General features: G+C 47.5%; 2 protein-coding genes across 2 annotated transcripts in view; one reads left to right on the top strand and one right to left on the bottom strand.

The window, feature by feature from the left end:
* POLRMT (RNA polymerase mitochondrial) overlaps nt 1-5,871 on the bottom strand; it is a 77,468-nt gene extending 71,597 nt beyond the window's left edge. Inside the window, 6 exon segments of the mRNA XM_029613590.1 lie at nt 621-807; nt 3,937-4,067; nt 4,575-4,976; nt 4,979-5,292; nt 5,501-5,635; nt 5,721-5,871. Coding sequence (XP_029469450.1) covers nt 621-807; nt 3,937-4,067; nt 4,575-4,976; nt 4,979-5,292; nt 5,501-5,635; nt 5,721-5,811 — 1,260 coding nt within the window. The 5' untranslated portion in view covers nt 5,812-5,871.
* A 3,175-nt stretch (nt 5,872-9,046) lies between these two features.
* The window catches only part of FGF22 (fibroblast growth factor 22), a 32,073-nt gene continuing 22,241 nt past the window's right edge, over nt 9,047-18,878 (top strand). Inside the window, exon 1 of the mRNA XM_029613546.1 lies at nt 9,047-9,338. Within this exon, the coding sequence (XP_029469406.1) occupies nt 9,047-9,338 (292 nt within the window). The remainder of the gene's footprint in view (nt 9,339-18,878) is intronic.

Here is an 18,878-nt window from a genome sequence, read left to right as displayed (position 1 = left end):
TTTTTCAGGTGAGGCCAATCCCAGTGACCGATCATTGGGACAGCAGCATCCAAATGTTTAGTGGCTGGCGGCTGCTGCTGCTGCCGTCCCAGTGATCAGGCCATTGGGTCCAGACCCACCTGAACACAGGTCCACAGCAAGGAAGGTTGTTGGCTGTAGTCGCTGGTGGGGAGAGAGAGAGAGGGGGGGGGGGTTGTATAATTGGCATCTTATGGCTTGCTGAGAAAGAGGGGAAGGGCTTTATTGTTTTGTTTTGTTTTTTTAACTGATGGTTGGCTGGGAGCAGAGGAGGATTTTTTTTTTTATACCTATGCCTGGCTGGGTGGGAGAATTAGAGAGCGAACTTTTTTAACTAATGGCTGGACTGGGAGTGGAAAGAGAAACTGTTTGTTTGGGTTTTTTTTTAGAAAACAGAGTAATTTGTTAGCTACCTTCCTAAAATGACACAGACCAGTTGAAGGGCTTACACATGAGACTGAAGTATGGGAAAGAACCTGCCCCTCCCCCGGCTTTTCAATGTTCATGGGAGGGCCATCAGTCTTGCAGCTGGTCCATGTAATTAAAAGGTGGTAGCTAACCGGTCTCTGGCACACAAAAGGGCCTAGAAGAATAAAAGGTACCTTGCTGTAGAAGTCTCTGAGCAAAGGAGAGCTGCAAACAGTTGCCTGCAGCCGAACTGGTGGCTGAAAATCTGGCTGCAAGGTCTGGAGGGCCTTCAAAACCATCTCTCTCTCATCTTCCTGAAATGTACAGTCCTCGAAAAGCTCTTCCAAGCGGAATCCATCCTCCGCCAGCTGTTGCACACATCTGGGTAAGGGAGGGATAGAAAACCAGCAGATTAAACACGAGTTTCCCTAGGATTCAGTGAGACACATTCCAGTGCTGCCGCAGGTGAAGAGCGTCTAAGAACATAAGAACCTGCCATACTGGGTGAGACCAAAGGTCCATCAAGCCCGGCATCCTGTTTCCAACAGTGGCCAATCCAGGGCATAAGAACCTGGCAAGTACCAAAAAACTAAGTCTATCCCATGTTACTGACGCTGGTAAGAGCAGTGGCTATTTTCTAAATCAACTTATTTAATAGCAGGTAATGGAAGCATGCTCGGATATAGGCAACCATATTGATCTCTCCTCCACCGACAACGCCTTCTCCACCTGGGTTAATTCCACCCTCAGCATCGCCAATAAACACTGCCCTTTAATAACGAAAACTGTAAACCCAAACCGTAGAAATCGAAAACCCTGGTACACGTCTGAGCTCAGGGATCTTAAAACCCATCTCAGAGCTGCAGAAAGGTCCTGGCGTAAGCACCAATCCCCCGCAACCAAAACAATATACTACCAACGTATGCATGAATATAGAAAGTCCATACTCCAAACCAAACGAGAATATTACGCCAAAAAAATACATGGTCTGCAACACAATCCCAAGGCCCTCTTCTCCATGGTTGCCAATCTAACCTCGCCCTCCCTCACACAACAACCTGCAATTTCCTCAAAAAATCGGTGCAATGAGCTTGCACAATTTTTTAAAAACAAGGTATCCTCCATCACAGCACAATTCTCTCGCAACAGCTTCAAAATCTGTCTCCCCTCTATAAACGCACCAGTCTCCCTTTCCATTTTTTATTCCTCTTCCTCCCTGGAAGTTGAGAACATCCTAAAAAAAATGAAACCCTCTTCACATCCCTCTGAAACTATTCCTTCTAAACTCTTACTATCTATACCCAAAGTGATCGCCAAACCTTTATCGAATATTCTTAACTGTTCCTTAGAGCATGGCACAGTCCCTAATTTTCTTAAGCAAGCAGTAGTGAAACCGCTACTCAAAAAACCCAATCTTGACCCTGCCACCCTATCTAATTACAGACCCGTCTCCAATCTACCCCTCCTAGCTAAAGTCCTGGAAAAACTAGTTAATTCACGCCTATCTGATCACCTAGAACAGAACAATATTCTCCCATCCACCCAACACGGTTTCAGGAAGCATTTAAGTACTGAAACCCTACTGCTCTCCCTACATGATACCCTCATCAGAGGAATCGACTCAGGATCCTCGTACCTGATTGCAATGCTTGACATTTCTGCTGCATTTGATACAGTCAATCACGATGTCCTCCTCAATATCTTGAAGAGTATCGGGATTACTGGCAATGCCCTCACCTGGATTCAATCGTACCTCCAAAATCGCTTCTTTACTGTTTTAGTGGACAACAATGAATCTGACCCCATCAGTCTCCCTCAAGGTGTGCCCCAAGGATCCTCTCTCTCTTCTACCCTCTTTAATATATACATGCTTCCCCTTACCACGCTTCTCACTAACCTTCACATCAAGCATTTCATATATGCTGACGATGTGCAACTCATTTTCCCATTCTCTGACTCTCTACAAACTGCGCTACAGAACTGGGAATCCTGTCTCTCCTCTATCAACCAACTTCTCAATGACATGCAGCTAGCTCTAAATCCCAACAAAACTGAACTATTAATCATATCTAACAGGCATCCGCTCCCAGACATTCCTTTTGCATACTCATCTACCACTTTCCCCCCGCACACTCGCAACCTAGGTGTCCTTATTGACAATCATCTCACCTTTAAACCATTCATTAAATCCATCCTAAAGGAATGCTACTTTAAGCTCCAAACGATAAAAAAACTCAGACCCCTGCTTCATTTCTCCGACTTCCGCACAGTTCTCCAGTCTATCATTTTGTCTAAAATAGACTATTGTAACGCTCTCTTCCTTGGCATCCCTGCAATACATACCAAGCCTTTGCAACTTTTGCAAAACGCCGCCGCTAGGATTCTGTCAAACACAAGAAAAGAGACCATATTGCCCCCACACTCATAGAACTACATTGGCTCCCAATAAAATCACGAATTCTTTATAAAGCACTCTCCATCATTCATAAAAGTCTGTTAAACTCCAACCTCAACTGGATCAACCCCCCCCTCCTCCCCCGCACCTCCAACAGACCCACCCGCACAGCCCTTCAAGGAACCCTTCGTGCCCAACCCATCAAAACTTTCAAACTATCCTCTACTATTAGCAGAGCTTTCTCCCTCGCCGGCCCCACCTTATGGAACTCCCTACCCCATGATATACGCCTAGAGACACATACACCCAAATTCAAAAAAAAAACTGAAAACCTGGCTTTTCCAGCAAGCCTACTCCATATCCCCCCCTACCACTTAGAATTTCCCCCATTAGTGAATTCCTCTATAATATATACTCTTCGAGCTATGACTATGAATGCCTCCGATTTAAGACTAAGAATTTGCCTGCTGTTTTTTGTACTTTGAACTCTCCTATCTGTGTATATAGTTGGTTTACTCATATTGAGTTATATTTATAGCTAGTTTTCACCCCCCTGTTTAATGTACTCTATTGGTTATATGTAAGGGCCCCGCCCAAAAGTTAATCTTGTTCCGCTGTTATATGTAAGGGCTCTGCCCAAATGTTTTTGTTTTTTGTAAACCGATGCGATGTGTCAACGGATGTCGGTATAAAAGAGACCTTAAATAAATAAATAAATAAATAAATAAATAAATAAATAAATCTATCACATAAATGTCCCTTCAATATTATCCAAATGATTATGTTACCTGGAGATAAAAGGAAGCAACCACCTATCTAGTCTCCTACTTGCAGGAGCTAATGCTTGTTTTGAGTTTGGGAGCCTCAGATGCACACAGATATGAACTACAAGTGGAATAGTAACTAAGCACCATATGCCCACTGGTGGACAAGGGCCATACTACACTGTAAAGAAAAGCAGGAAGTATTTGCTTTCTACTTGCATTTCGGGGGACAGAAAAGGCACAGGTGACGGTGGAAGAGAGGAATGGGATAGGGAACAGACTCCACATAAGCTCTGCAGAAAAAAAGGAGTGTAGAGTATCTCCATAGTTCTGCGGCCCTCCCAGCATTACCTGCGAATGACTTTAGCAGAAGTAGCTCCACGCCCCATGCATTCCAGGGCTGCTGCGTAGGAATTGAGGGTGGGTTTCAGACCTGACTCTTCAAGCATCACAAATAACCGGGCAATCTGAGGAAAAGAGCCCTGAGGAGGGAGGAAGGAGGCAAGGAAAATCAGAGCTCTATGAAGATTTAATGCCTATCTTCTCCACACCTCTTCTAACAGATAGGGGAAAGAAATCCCATCCCCCACTTCCTACATCTTCATTGCTAATAGGCCTATTAAATCCCTTATACCCATCCAATGCTTACTAATCCTTCCCATGCCCCCAGGACAAGAGCCACTCATACCATGTAACAGAGTAGAGTCAGGTACATAATGCTACACACTGCAAATCCCATTCAAGAGTTCCCTTTCCCAAAGAGCCTGTAATCCAAATTTCTAAACACAGGAAAGCAAACATAGTAGCAGAGTAATTGATGGCAGATAAAGACCAATGGTCCATCAAATCTGTCCAGCAAGTTGCTTAGGGTAGTAACTGGAGCTCTGTGCATGATACCCTTCCCTCATGCCTTTTGTTAAGGGCAGTGACTGCTGCTCTCAATTTTGTGTTTTATCTCCAAGTCTGCTATACAGGATTGCAGCAGGTACCTTCTTAGCCCAACCATGCAAGAGGGAATTGTACATCTTGATGCTGAGGTGTTTCCTTCGGGCTGGACAACGATGATAGAACAGCAGACACTGCTGAGCCTTCTCCAGATCCCCAATTAAGATGCATGTCTCCAGGAAAGCCAGGATACTCAGCTGAGTGTTCCCATACTTGTTGCCCTCCTTGTCTTCCAGCAGTGGTCTTGCACTACTGGACCTCATCTCTTCCTCAGCTTCTCCAGCCAGCTCATCCAACCCAGAGTTGCTGGGTTCTGCCTTGGCATTGCTAGCACCATTCAACTCAACTCTTGGCTGATGGCTGGTTTTCCACCTCTCTATTTTGACAGGCTTGGCAAGATTAGTTTTCCTCCTTGGCTCTTCTGCCCACTTGAGGCTTTGACCTTGTTGGGGGGATCCTCCTGAGGTAGATTTGTACCTGGTGAAGAAGGAAATCTCCAGAACTTATTCTGAAGTCGTTGTTGTCTCTTGTGATTTGTCCATTTCTCTCGATTCAGCTTTTCTATCCAGCGGGTAGGCTGAAGGGGGGTCCTTACGGATCCCCCATCCTCTTTCTTTTTGGTCACTTGCTCCTCTGCAAAACTTTCCACATGGCTTTTCCTGGTAAAGCCACTGCTGCTCTCCAAATGTGTGAGGTTCACCTTGTCCATTGTCAGCTCAGAAATGTTCTCCGTCTCCAACTGCTGCATTCGGGCCTCCAGAACTGACACAGTAAAAAAAAAAGGAAATAAATTAATTAGAGGAAACTCACCTCACTTCATATCCGCAATAAATCCTGCTACCCTCTCCCGACGCTCACCCCACAGCCACATCCAAATTCACACAGCTCTACCAATGCACCTCATTCCTGCCATTTAGCACCCCGCCCCCCCCCTTCTGTTCTAGTATGGAGACCGACCCCCACCACTCACACTGAACCTCACGCCTGGCTCCACACAAGGTCAGGGGTACGGGGGTTTCCTCACCATCCAGCAGTTCGTCTCTCCCGTCTCGCCCCCCATGCTCTTTCTTTAAGCTGGCCGAGGAATGACTTCTCCAGAGCAGCCCTGGAGGGAAAGAGAGGAGGGAGTGAGGTCAAACTACGAGTTCTCTTCACCAAATACCCACATCACACGGAGGACCCGCTCTCACCTGACTCCGCAGCGGCCTGACACCTCGGACAGCCCCCGGCCCTCGCCGCCCAAGCCACTCGGGTCATAGCTCGGATCCTGAGTACCGCCATGGCCGGGACACGCGATGGTACATCCTCGCTGGGCCTCAGAAGACTGCGCGTGCGCTGAGTCGCGCGGCATTATAGGCCATGAAGTCTCTGTGCGAGCCTGAGCGACTGGGAATCTAGGTTCGCGGAACTACAGTCCCCAGAATGCAAAGCGCGGCACCATAGTTTCCATACTACAATTCACTGTTCTGCACTACAGTCCCCAGGAAGCATTTGTGAGGGCTCAGGTCGACTGTCTCAGGCACTGCAGTTCCCAGAATGCCACAGCCCGCCGGACGCAACACTACAGTGTCCAGGATGCACTAGGCACAGCCCCAGAGACGCTGTTTTGGTCCCACACGGTTTGCGTGATCGCCGCTGGCGGTATAGTTGGACCGAAATGCCCATAGACCTGTGGAGTAAGGTTGGCCCTGCGCTTTCTGCTGGTCAGAGCTGGATTGACTAGAGCACCACTTAGTGTCTGTGTAATTTTATTTTAATAAAATAAAATATAGTCTTTTTTCTCCTCTTTTTGTTGTTTTGGGTTTTTTTTTTAGCCATCTTATGAATTACATTGGCAGCAAATGCACAAGGCGTGCTAAGAAAGTTTTCTGAATCTGAAAATAAATTTAGCATGAACTGGCTCGTGGTGCCCCATTCGAGAGCATCCTTGAGGTAGCGCCCGTTGTGGCACAAAGCCCTGTCCATACGATGTAAGGGCTTACACCAAAGCGATACTGCAACGTTTCAGAATACAGTAATGTAGTAAATGACGGAACATAAAATGTCGATGCAGTCTGCCCGGCAGATGTTTAGGATTGTAGCTGCCGCCCTTACCCTCCTCGCCACACAGACACGTTTTACCGGACCCATTTGTGCGCAGCCGGCTATGCTAAGACACAGTTCTTAATTGCTGCGCACTGCAGCCTTGTAGAGCCTTAGCCCATGGCCTTGATGTGTTTTTTCTGTCATTGAAATTATTTTTACAAACTTTGTCATTTGTTGTTGGTTTCTTTTTATTAACTGCTGGCAAGCGCAGAAAGAATGCCTTAGCATGACTGACTCTGTAGCAGGTCAGGATGACAAGTCAGGAGCCCAGATATCACCCTGCTAACCAGCTTCTTGTAGACCAGATGGGTCAGTGCAAAAGTATTCAGCAATGCTGATTCATAGCAACAGGCAGGCACTTTCCAGCACTGAGGCTGGAACCTGTCTGTTCACCTGCCTCTCTCGTCTCCTCTTCTTCCTGCAGTGAATTAGGAAGGTGGAATGTTAGAATATAAAAAGCCAGCTCCCAAAAAGTGGCCTTCCGCCAGCTGCTGACATCACAGCTTATTGCTGTGGGAACATTTCTGGTGTCATAAGAGGCCTTCAAACTTGAGTGAGAGCATCAGCAGGAGGAGATGGCTCTGGAGACACAGCCATCCCTGGTCCCTGTGGGACTGACACCAGGACTCCTGCTCAATGGGTGAGTGATAGATATTGTTACCTGCTGAGGCCAGCCCTAAAAAACATAAATCAATAGCCGCATGTGTGAAATCTCCCCAGGAAACATAGAACGTGTACTAATCTCTGTCCACAAATCCTACTGTTTTAATATACTAGAGCAGCAGAAAATAGAGTAGGACATGTCCCTATGTTTCACGGTTGTGTAAGGTTAGGAAAAGGGATGAAGAATATGGTCTGTGTGTGTGTGGTTGGGAGGAGAGGTGAGGAATATAGTCAGTATATGATAGAGAACACAAGTGAGGGATACGGTCTGTATATGATATTGGAAGCAGCCGTGAAAGATATGGTTTGTGGGTAGGGAGGAGGGGTGAGGGATATGGTCTATGGGTGTGAGTTTGGGAGGAGGATGTGGGTATGTTGTGTGTGTACATGGTTGGGAGGAAAGTTGAGGGATATTTGAGATAGAGAACAGGAGTGAGGGATATGGTCTGTGTATGAGATTGCAAGCAGAAGCGAGGGATATGGTCTGTGTGTGCAAGGACGGACTGACTGTGTGATCTGAGCCCCTAGGCAATAAGGGTCATGGACCCCTTACCATCCATCTGAGGCTAGGGGAAAGTGCTGTGGGTCTTCAGGCACTGCCCCATTGTGCGAATGGTCAGTCTGCCGCTGTGAGTGTGAACGGTTGAAAGGAGGGGTGAGAGGTATGGTCTGTATATAAAACAGGAAGCAAAAGTGAGGGATATGGTCTGTGTGTGCATTATTGGGAGGAAGGATAAGGCAAATGGTCTGTTTATGAGATTGGGGGCAGGCGTGAAGGATATGATTTGTGGGTGTATGGTTAGGAGGAGGGGTGAGGGATATTGTCTGTGTGTGGGATTGGGAGGAGGGGTGTGGAATGTTGTGTGTATGTGGTTGGGAGGAAGGGTGAGGGATATGGTCTGTATATGAGAGAATAGGAACAAGGGGTATGATCTGTGTATGGGATTGATAGCAGGTGTAAGGAATATGGTCTGCATGTTTCAGGATTATGTATCTGTATGTATGTAGTTGCACCTTTGACATGTATCTATATGGGTATGTAAATGTATGCTTTATATGTGTCTCTGCCTGTATGTGTGTATATAATCTAAATACTGTTTTGTTTATATTATGTGAGAGTCAGATGTGCACATGTATGTGTTCATAGACAAACTTGTACATCCATGCACTCAGATTTTCTCACTCAGTGAGCGAGCAGCACGCAGGCAGGGCAGTGGGGCTCACTGCCCCACTGCCCTGCCCTCTCTCCCTGCTATTGGCTGAAGTCGGGGCCAGGGCTGCCCTGCATCCTTGTCAGTGGCAACTAAGGAGGAGACGGAGTAGCAGCAGCCTGTGCTGAAGACGTCTTCAGCAGTAAGCACTGCCCCTCTGCTGCTCTGGACAGGGACCAGCTAGGGTAACCTGGCCCCCCAGACAAGAGCCAAAACCCTCAGGAGAGAGGGGAGAAGAGAGAGAGAGAAAAAAAAGCTCTAGCCACAAAGGGAAACTTCCAATATCAACAAACTGGGAACTCTGCATTTGAGGGGTTATGGTACCATCAGGACTTCTCTGAGCCTGCAGGAAATCTATCCCCTGACCTTCTAAGTGAACCCCCATCCATGGGACCTAGGGCAAGGGTGCAAGGAGCCAGTGCTCACCTTGGCAGCTGTATCCTTGAGAGAAACACGACACTGTCACGAGGGTTGCCTGCCTTTCGGAATCCTGTCATCCTCCATTGTCCATGCTAACTCCTCACACTTCCTGCTCCTCCACAGGCTGCCTGGCAGCGATGTGCCCCTGGGTTCTGACTGATGCCCTCCGTTTCTCCGTCTTCCTGGCTGCCTGTATTATTGCACTTCTCTCTGGATCTGGCTCCAGTACCTGGTACTGCTCGAACCTCGCAGCCCAAGCAGCCCTGAGCAGGAGCATCTCCTCCACCCTCCGAAGTCGGCAGCCCAGCAGTTACCAGCACCTGGAAGGTGACATCCGATGGAGGCAGCTGTACTCTGCAACTAACTTCTTCCTCCACATTCACCAGTCTGGCAGGGTGGAAGGCAAGAGATGGAAAGACTGCCCTAACAGTGAGTAGAGAAACAGCCTGAGGCACATTCTCAGGCACCAGTGAGCTAGGACGAAGGGCAAGAGATGAGGCTGGCATGCGATACTGGTGCCCTGGGAGTGACACACTATGGTGTGGTATTCCTACAGCGATGCACTGGTTGTGGAACACGATAGTGTGGTATTGCTATGGTGATTTTCTAGGAGTGATAAACTATAGTGCAGTATTCCTTTAGGGATTTTCTAGCTCTGGCAAACAATAGTGCAGTATTCCTGTTTGCATACCCTGGGTATGACACCCTGTAGTATTCTCGGGGGGAGGGGGGGGTAGTGTCTCCAAATGGATTTGTTTTGTGCATAACATGACAAGAATGAACCTCACTCGTAAGCCAGGATCGTTTAGATATGATCTCAAGCTCTCCGATTCACTGCTAGTGCCCTTCTCAATACTTTGTACCAAAGAGAGCTTCCTTCTAGAGCTTGTAAGGTGTAATATGCATAGGTTTTGCTTGGGGGGTTCTTTTTAATCAGGTTTATTTATTTATTTATTTATTTATTTAAATGCTTTTAAAATATACCGACATTCATAGGACATATCATGCCGGTTCACAATCAACATTGTAAAGGAGGAAGAGGAAATTACAAATAACAGGGAGGGGGGTTTGTGGTGCCCAACACACTTGGGACTATTTCTGTATCTTTCTGCAACATTGGGTTTTTGAGGAGTTTCTCTCTCTCCATACCTTGTGCAGAATAGCTTCTTCTATCAGCAATGCCGGTCTTGAGTTTTTCTCTTTTGCCACAATAGCTGGTTTTCTTCCACTGAGCTCTTTATGGGTAGGGATGAGAACACAATCACAACGTCTTCATCCTCTGCAGTCCTCTTAGGGTTGTGATTCCAATGTTATTTTTGATACAGCAGGGCTCTAATGGTTACAGTTAGGGTTGCCAACTGGCTCCAAATTTTCAGGATAGACTGATCCAGTCCTGGTTTTACTCCACTGTTTGCATAGTCTTGTTTTTCTAGGGCAATCAATAAGTTATTTACTCTTTCAGATAATAGAAGGACTAGGGGGCACTCCATGAAGTTAGCAAGTAGCACATTTAAAACTAATCGGAGAAAGTTCTTTTTCATTCAATGCACAATTAAGCTCTGGAATTTGTTGCCAGAGGATGTGGTTAGTGCAGTTACTGTAGCTGGGTTTAAAAAAGATTTGGATAAGTTTTTGGAGGAGAAGTCCATTACCTGCTATTAATCAAGTTGTCTTAGGGAACAGCCACTGCTATTACCGGCATCAGTAGCATGGGATCTGCTTAGTTTTTGGGTACTTGCCAGGTACTGTAGCCTGGATTGGCCACTGTTGGAAACAGGATGCTCGGCTGACCCAGTATGGAAATTTCTTATGTTCTTATGACACCAGAACTACAAAGTCCATGCAGGCAGTGGGATAAAGCCAGAAGTGGATGAACCTTTCCTGAAAATCTGGAGCCAGTTGGCAACCCTCTTTCCAATGGGCGAGCCATGCCACCTTGTTGTGCCTTTCTGCAGCAGGTCACACTCAGCAGTGAGATCAAGGGGATGTGCAAGCGGCTCCAGTTCTGTTTTACAGAATCTGTATTTGTCTGTAGTGCACTGTCCTGCGCTGCAGTTATCAGTCTCTCATCATCTCTTTTTAGCCATTCCTGTGTCCAGTCTTCATCTAGGAGGGCTGTCTGAAGTGGCTCTCTGAGTTTCCCCACTTCCTGCTTCAGCTGATTTATTTTTCCTTGTTTGCTGCTCTGACCTTTTAAAAAGAAATGTTTCTTGCTTTGCAAATTTCTATTGTCTCTTTCTCCTTCTTACTTCACTCGCCGCCATGATCATCCCAGTTTAAGGATGGAAGCCAGTTTCATGCTTCAGCGCTTCTTGAGTTCCTGGATCTGTTGATGCTGCTAGCTAGGCTTGAAGGCCTATAATCGGCGCTTTCTATGGGTAACCTGTAAGGCCCATACTGCCTTCAGCTCTTGGCACGCGCTGATTCCTATAGATTACAGCAGGGTGGGCATGGAAACGTTTTCTTGTTCTTACATCTACCTGTTCAGGATCTCTGTGGGACCAGTCTACAATTCCAAAAGTGAGGGAGAAGGCAGGGATCGCAAGTTGATTGATTCCTTGTTTCTTATTCTGTGCTGTGAAACCACTTTTCAATACCAGTTTCAGTCTCCTGTAGTAATCCTTGCTGATCTCTTCCCTCAGGAACTTGTGCTGGACGGTTGCACCTTCTTCTGTTCCTAGATATTTCTATACCCCTCCCTGCTCAAGTGGTTGTTTTTTTTTATATTGCAGTCTTCAGTCAGAGAGATGTTTCCAGGTTTGTCCAGGCCAAATGTCCTCCTGATGTCAGCCGAGAGGCCACTGGGAGTCACTGCTCTGTGAATACTCTGCCTTATATTGCAGTATTCCTGTGGGAATATTCTGGATGTGGCTCCGTAAAACGCAATAACGTGTTTAACCATCAGTTTATGGATGTCTTGTGTTTTCTGCGGGGAGCAGGATCTGGCAGTGAAAGGCCTTTAAACTCTGCTCCAGCATCCTCCAAATCCAAGCCCGTGACTCTTCCTTCAGAAACCCCTTCCCTTACTTTAGTGTAGGTGGAGCTGTTACCTGGAACAGGAGGCAGCGGAAGGGACACAGGGCCTGCTCTTATTTCCGCAGGCACCAGCTTTCAGTAGCCCCGCCCAGGTGCGAAGGCCATGGCTACTTTTACAAAGCCTTCTGCGCACTTTTCATTTTTTTTTTTGTGGGGGGGGGGAGGGGAACAGTCTGCACGCGCATTTGAAAATTCAGTTCTACACGCGGACTCGACTCCCCCCGAGCTAAAAACACACCTCTTCCACCCCCCCCCCCCCCCCCCCCCAGGAACTTCTCTTTAACCTGGCAACAAAATATGCTTGCACTTCTAGCAGAGCAGTGGTAGGGGGCCAGATTCAGACCGGCCACCTTATCCAGGTAAATCTCTATTTTCCCTGCTAACTGGTTGGGAACGTCCCTAGTAAGGCTAAAGACCTGTCCTAATTATAGCCCATGTGAGGCAATGCACACCCCCTTTGGACAGGAGGGTCATTTGTCCTGCGGTGAAATTTAAAAGGTTATATTGGTTTGGCAAGGAAAGAACAGAACCCCCCTGTTATATTGTGATTGGCAGTGCAAATGCCCCCTTCTCCAGGATGCTCCAGCCCTGTCCTTTTGTTTTTCAGAATATCCAAAACAAAAGAGTCACAAAATATTTGGGAATATTAGAGAAGCCAAAACGGGGCAGCCACAAGCCAGCGTGCAGAAAGGCAGCAGCAGCACGGCTACAATCCTGTTCAGAGTTCAGCCAACACGGCACTTCACCAAAGCTCAGGGACTGAGCAGGCTGCTTCATAGCTGCCAACATCTGCTAAGTGACCATGCTTTATGCAAATATAGGCAGACATAAAGGAAGATCAGCAAGCAGGTTGATTGGACCCTCTTAATACATGTGAGTAGCTTTTGAGAGTTTCCAAAGCTCACCACAACTGTATTCAGTTAAGCCAATAAAAAAAGGGCTCACCTATTATATGTATGTTCACCCTTAGTTCTGTATATCTGAATGGACTGACATGACGACTTCACCGCTTTACACAAGTATATTTAATGCATACATCCTGTGGGTGTCCTGAAAAGCAGATCTGTTGAGTGTGCCTCAAGGATTTAGCTGAGAAGCCTGAGATTTGCTTCTGGGCAGGTCCAAAGTGGGAAAAAAAGTTTTTCTTTTCCACTGAAAGGCTGGTTAGAGAGTTCCAGTGAGGTTTGGGCTCCAGCCCTGAGCATTCTTATTTCTTCATTTTCAGCAGGAGAAATCTGTGAAAAGCCTCTCCAACCCCCCCCCAATGCCATCCATTTTCCCAGCCATGGGTGTAATCAGCACTAACCTTTGACCCCGGGGGCTGCTCTGCTTCCTCTGTATCTGCTTGAAGCTGCGCTAATTGAGTAATGAAAGACTTCCTGCTCTCTGATCAGGGGCAGTGGGCAACGCTTTCATGTCCTGGGCTGCCTTTAGGAGCCGATCTTAGGACAGACAGTGCATGAATCAGAAGGCAGCTGGGACCCCCCGGCTCCCACTTTAAGTGTGGGAGGATTGAGAGGGAAGGGCGGAGAGGCACGGCAGCGAGATGTCCCTATGGTTCTGGGAGATGGCATATTAACAAGCAAGGAGCCTCCTGTCAGTTAAGAGCATCGCCGGCTACCAGCTTAGGTGAGAGGATCACCAAGCAAGTGAAGCGAGGTGATGGAAATTGCACCTGTACACGGGCCTCCGATTCATTAAAAATGGAATTCCCCTTCCCTCTGCCTCACAGGGAGGCGGCTCAAACACTGCTTCCTGCAAAGCTGCAGGATGCCCTGGTGGATAAAATAAGACCTAGATGGCAAGTCAAACAGACCCGTGATCTGAACGAACCCTGCCAACGAGTCTTCGTACGGCTTCTTAAGGAGAGCGGCTTCCATGGGGAGGCTGGGAGAGCAGGAGGGAGAAAGAGAGAGAGAGAGAGATGGGGAGACAGAGAGGAGGAAGGGGAGGAAGAGATGGGCTCCCTGGGGGAGCGGGAGGAGGGGGGAGAGAGGGATGGAGAAGCTGAGGGAAGAGATGGAAACGTTTGGGTAGAGAAGGAAGGAGAGAGAGATGGGGAAGGCTGAGGGTGGAGGAAGAAAAAGAGATGCTGAGCAGAGAGAAGGAGAGAGAGAGAAAGGAGAAATGGGGAGACTGGGAGGAGAGATGGAAAGAGAGATAGAGATGAGGAAGTCAGAGAGAGATGGGGAGGCTGGGAGGAGAGGAAGGAGAAAGAGATAGGGAGGCTGGAAAGGGGGTAAGGAGAAAAAGATGGGTAGACTGGAGGAATAGGGAGAGAGTTATGAGAATGCTGGGGGAGATATGGAAAGACTGGGGGAGAGGAGGGAGGAGAGAGGAGGAAGGAGAAGAGATGGGAGAGCTGGGGGAATGGGAGGAGGGGGGAGAGAGGGATGGAGAAGCCGGGGAACAGATGGAAAGGTTTGGGTAGAGAAGGAAGGAGAAAGAGATGGGGAGGCTGAGCAGAGAGAAGGACAGAGATGAGAGGAAGATGGAGAGAGATGGGGAGGCTGGGAGGAGAGGAAGAAGGAGAGAGATGAGAGGAGGAAGAGAGCGCGAGAGACGGGGAGGCTGGGAGGAGAAGAGGAGGCAGAGTGAGAGCTTCAGAAAAGTCACTGCCACATCTTCACCTTACAGAGACTAATTAACAAGTATGTAAGAAACACCCCCCTTTGGGGAAAATATGTCCATGTTTTAGTGACTTAAAAAAAAAAAAGTTTCAACTCCATTTGGCACCCCAGCCTCAACCTTAAACTGCTCTGAACTGGAACAGAGGAGAAGGAATCTGTATTCATTCCTCAAAAGTATGTTAAAGATAAACAAAACAAAAAAAATCCACCTGCTCCCTTATATTCATTCGCATTCTCCAGTGCATGACAGTTACATGGGACAAAAATTGCAAAACAAGAGTCAGGGCAATGCACCACTTCAATGTTACAGAATATAGCGCTCCAAAAAACTGTTTATCCCACGGCCATTCACCAAGAGGTATAATAACAGAGAAACAGACCCTTACTGGGCTTCTGAAAGTCCCTCCCCCCTCTCTCTCTCTTATCACACCGCTTGGTGAATGACTGTGGCATGAGAAGTTTGTTTGAAGTGCTATATGCTTGTAACAGTTATATGGGACATTGAGAGACCAATCAACTATGTAGTGGTAGTCAGTTTGCGTAGCCACAGTCCCGTTCTTCTTATAATTTTATACATGCACATAATTACAACTTTGAAAATCACTTCCCTGTAGGTTATAAACCACAGTTGGCATCCATTCACTGTGCTGTGGTTCAACAGTCTGCTCCAAGGGCGTATCTAATACAAGTTTAACGGACCATGACCCATGGATAAGTCCAGTCAGGAGAACACAGGCACCTGCCCTGGGCTCCAGATTCCGAACGCGGCCCACAGACTTGGATTCCCTCCTTTGCTCTCTGATTTCCAGGGGGCAGGAGACGGAAGGAACCTCTTGCCCCAAGTCCCTCCGCCTTTGGCCAGCGTCATAATCTAGTCGCAGAGCTAGAGAAAAAGTTCATAGAATTCGCAGGCTACATAATATCACCAGAAGGCTTACGCACGGACCCGCAGTGATGGAAGAGCCAGGCCCAAAGGACGTGAAGCACTTCTTAGGGTTTGCAATTATTATTTTTTTTAATTTAAATTTGATTGTGTTATGCAAAAAAAAAAGAAGAATACGAAACAAAGCACGCGCAACACTTGGATATCGCATAACACCGAGTAAGATTTTCACACGATAATCCTCCGACCCCAAACGCAGCAAGTACTTTTCAAGAGGGGATATATATAGGACAGATTATAGAAAACAACCCGAGTGATACAAAACTAACACATGAGGCATGAAAGCAAATTAATGCAGAGTATGTAACTATATCAATAAACCAGGAATACAATTCAACTCTCTGTTAGGTGGTACCTAGGGTCTGTGATGTAATCCACAAGACATTAGAGGACCAAACAAGTTCAAAGCTAGATAGATACAGCTTGTCCCAGCATACACAGAACGGGACAGCTGGTAAACCATGATTTCTGGGGGCTAGGCTGGGGTCAGGACATAGGAACGCATGTAATGTCCTGTGCAGTACGTGCAAGGACCCTGGGAATGGATATCCCTGGATGTCACCACAGAGCTGCCCCTATCTCAAGGGAAATCCACCGTTCTGGTGGTAGTGTCCCGTTTTCGAAGATGGCCTATTTGACTGCAGTAGAGGGCCTTCTCTCAGCACAAGAATCTGCAGAGATGTTGAAAAGAGGGGTGGCACGCTTGGTTTTACCATCACACGTTGCCTCTGTTCAAGGTACCCAGCATGGTTGTGGAGAGAGATAACCAGACTGCTAGGTATCCAGGTCCACTCATCATCCCCAGTCCAATGGACAGACCAAATGAGTAATCAGACTCCAGGGCAGAACCACGGTCTTGACTGTGAAATCTACATTTAACAATGCCAGACCCTCATCAGCGAAAACTGCCCTTCTATGCCAGTGGTGGGTTTCACACATAAATAAAGGCCTCGGTTTCACTCGGGAGAAGCATGACAGTTTATGGTCCCAGCTGCAGCAGAATGGATGAAAATTTTACAAGAGGTGCATGAGCTCAAGTCCAACAAGGCCTGGAAAGGGCCAAAGAATGTCGAAAGAGCCCCCTTGCCCTTCCTGATTTACTGCTGGGGATAAAGTATGGGTCTCAACTAGTGTGGGCTAGCTGAGCAAATCTTCACAGCCGGGAGACAGGAACCATGCTGACCCCAGCTTTTCTTCATGCAACTTTATTTATTTATTTACAATCTTTTCTGTACCGTCGGTAAGTTATTTACCATAAACTTTATTCTCACAGTCAAACATTTGTAGGCTGCCTTCCTTCTTAAGAAGTGTACTTGTACAATGCAGAGAGGGTTCAGGAGCTTCTAGTCCTGGAGACCTGGAGCCTCCTGATCCCGGCTGGGCTCACACTCTTATTCCCCTTCCAGCCGGGTCCCACCAACAGGGCCCTCTCTCTCACTGGTCCTGCCAGGTTAAGGAGGGGAATTAGGGCCACGTACAGACAAGTAGACTCACTACCAAGCACGAATTTCCAGCATAGCTCTCTGCTTCAACGGCAGGGGAAAAGAAAAACTGATACTTCACGCATATCCAGCATAACTTCAACGGCAGGGGAGAAGAAAAAAGGATTCACACACTCACAAAGCGGGGAGTAGCTGGCTTGTCACGGCGGTTACTACCCCAAACCAAATGTGCCTGATACTTCACTTTCGATGCATATCCAGCATAGCTCTCTGCTTCAACGGCAGGGGAGAAGAAAAAAACTGATACCTCACGCATATCCAGCATAGCTCCCTGCTTCAACGGCAGGGGAGAAGATAAACAACCAATAAGGGCTGTATAACATAATCTGGGTAAAAACAAATAAGCATGGGTGTAGCTTGCTTATTGCGGCGGTTACTACTCCTACTACCTCTAACTAATCAAGCTAGATATTTCACTTGGATGCAGCTCCTCCACCGCTCTCTACATTAATGGCGGGGGTGGAAGGGAATTAGAACCAAGAGCTAAGAGAAACAGATAAGTATGGGAGAAGAAAAGAGGGAAGCTTGCTGGGCAGACTGGATGGGCCATTTGGTCTTCTTCTGCCGTCATTTCTATGTTTCTATGTTTCTATGTTTCTATGAATAGAGATTTATGGGACCTGTCATTATCCAAAAACCAATAAATCCATTGGCCTTCAGGGTATCACTGCCTGCAAGCCTCTAGACTGACATGGATTTTGGCCCTATAAAAGCTGTACAGGAACAACCCATTCCCAGGTCGATGGACACTTTTCTCACAACAATGGTGAAGGGACAACAAGAATTCATTATCAAGCAGATTTTGGACGCAGCATACATCTAGTAGACTATAGAAGGGGGCTTTAATCTGGAAGACTGCAGTTCAGAACATAATGCGGATAATCTACTCAGCTACCTCTGCCAAGAACATTTGAATAAACCAGGCCTTGAGGGACCGGGGGGGGGGAACTGTCAAGATCACGAAGTTTGAACCAGCAACCCTAGAAAGCAGAGGCTGCAGAGGAGCCACAAGAGATGAAGGAAAGGCCAAGGAATATTTACCCCCTGGTTCCCAGGGAGTTAGACATTAGGCTTGGAAGATCCCATTGGTTCAGCATGGGCTGTGCTCCGGTTGGTGGTATCATATAAGGATAGCAACAGAGACAGACCTCTTCTGGTACAGCAAACTCCTGGAATACATCTTTTGGAGCCTCTGCTCGTGTGGCCTTGTTCCTGCCCTGCCTCCAGCTCCGATGCGCCTACTCTACTGTTACAGCTGCATGCCCGGAACACCTCCCAAGCGAGGCCCGGTTTGACCGGCCTTGCCTCAGCCTTCATCCGGCCGTCCAGCTTCATCAGGCCTGCCTGTTCTTAAACGTAGTGCTAGCGACCGGACGTACACCCTGACAGCAAGAGGACCCAAACCTGCTGGAGATGTATGGCCCTGCGGGTGGACTTGGAAAAGACGACAGGTTAGGGATTTTCCAGAAAAAAAGCCCCCTCAAAAAATCTCCAACACAAACTCGGTAGACTTACACCCTAAACTATGCACACCTTGGCCTGACACTCGGAGACTGATTTCCAAACAGCTCTGCTGGTTCTTTGTATCGGCTGACTTTAACCCAGACTTTCGAAGCAGACTTTTGCTGGTCATGTGGACGCATGCCACGCCAGCTCCAGAGCAGATTTATGTGCCTGCTTTCAAAATGAAAAGTGTGCGCGGCGAGGCTTCCCCGCCCTGCCCCTCCCCCGAGTGCAGGTACGAGGACGCGTGCCGTCGATACGTGTTCATACTTCCACGCGCACCGGCCCACAGCCGATTTTCAAAAGGTGATTTGCCCGCCTAAACCGGGATTTTGCGCCATGTGGCTGTTGCAAC

Source organism: Rhinatrema bivittatum, chromosome 8 (assembly GCF_901001135.1).
Source record: "Rhinatrema bivittatum chromosome 8, aRhiBiv1.1, whole genome shotgun sequence".
In the NCBI taxonomy this organism is placed as follows: Eukaryota; Metazoa; Chordata; class Amphibia; order Gymnophiona; family Rhinatrematidae; genus Rhinatrema; species Rhinatrema bivittatum.
The sequence above is the reverse complement of the archived record's forward strand: the minus strand, read 5'-3'. Positions and strand labels throughout refer to the sequence as shown.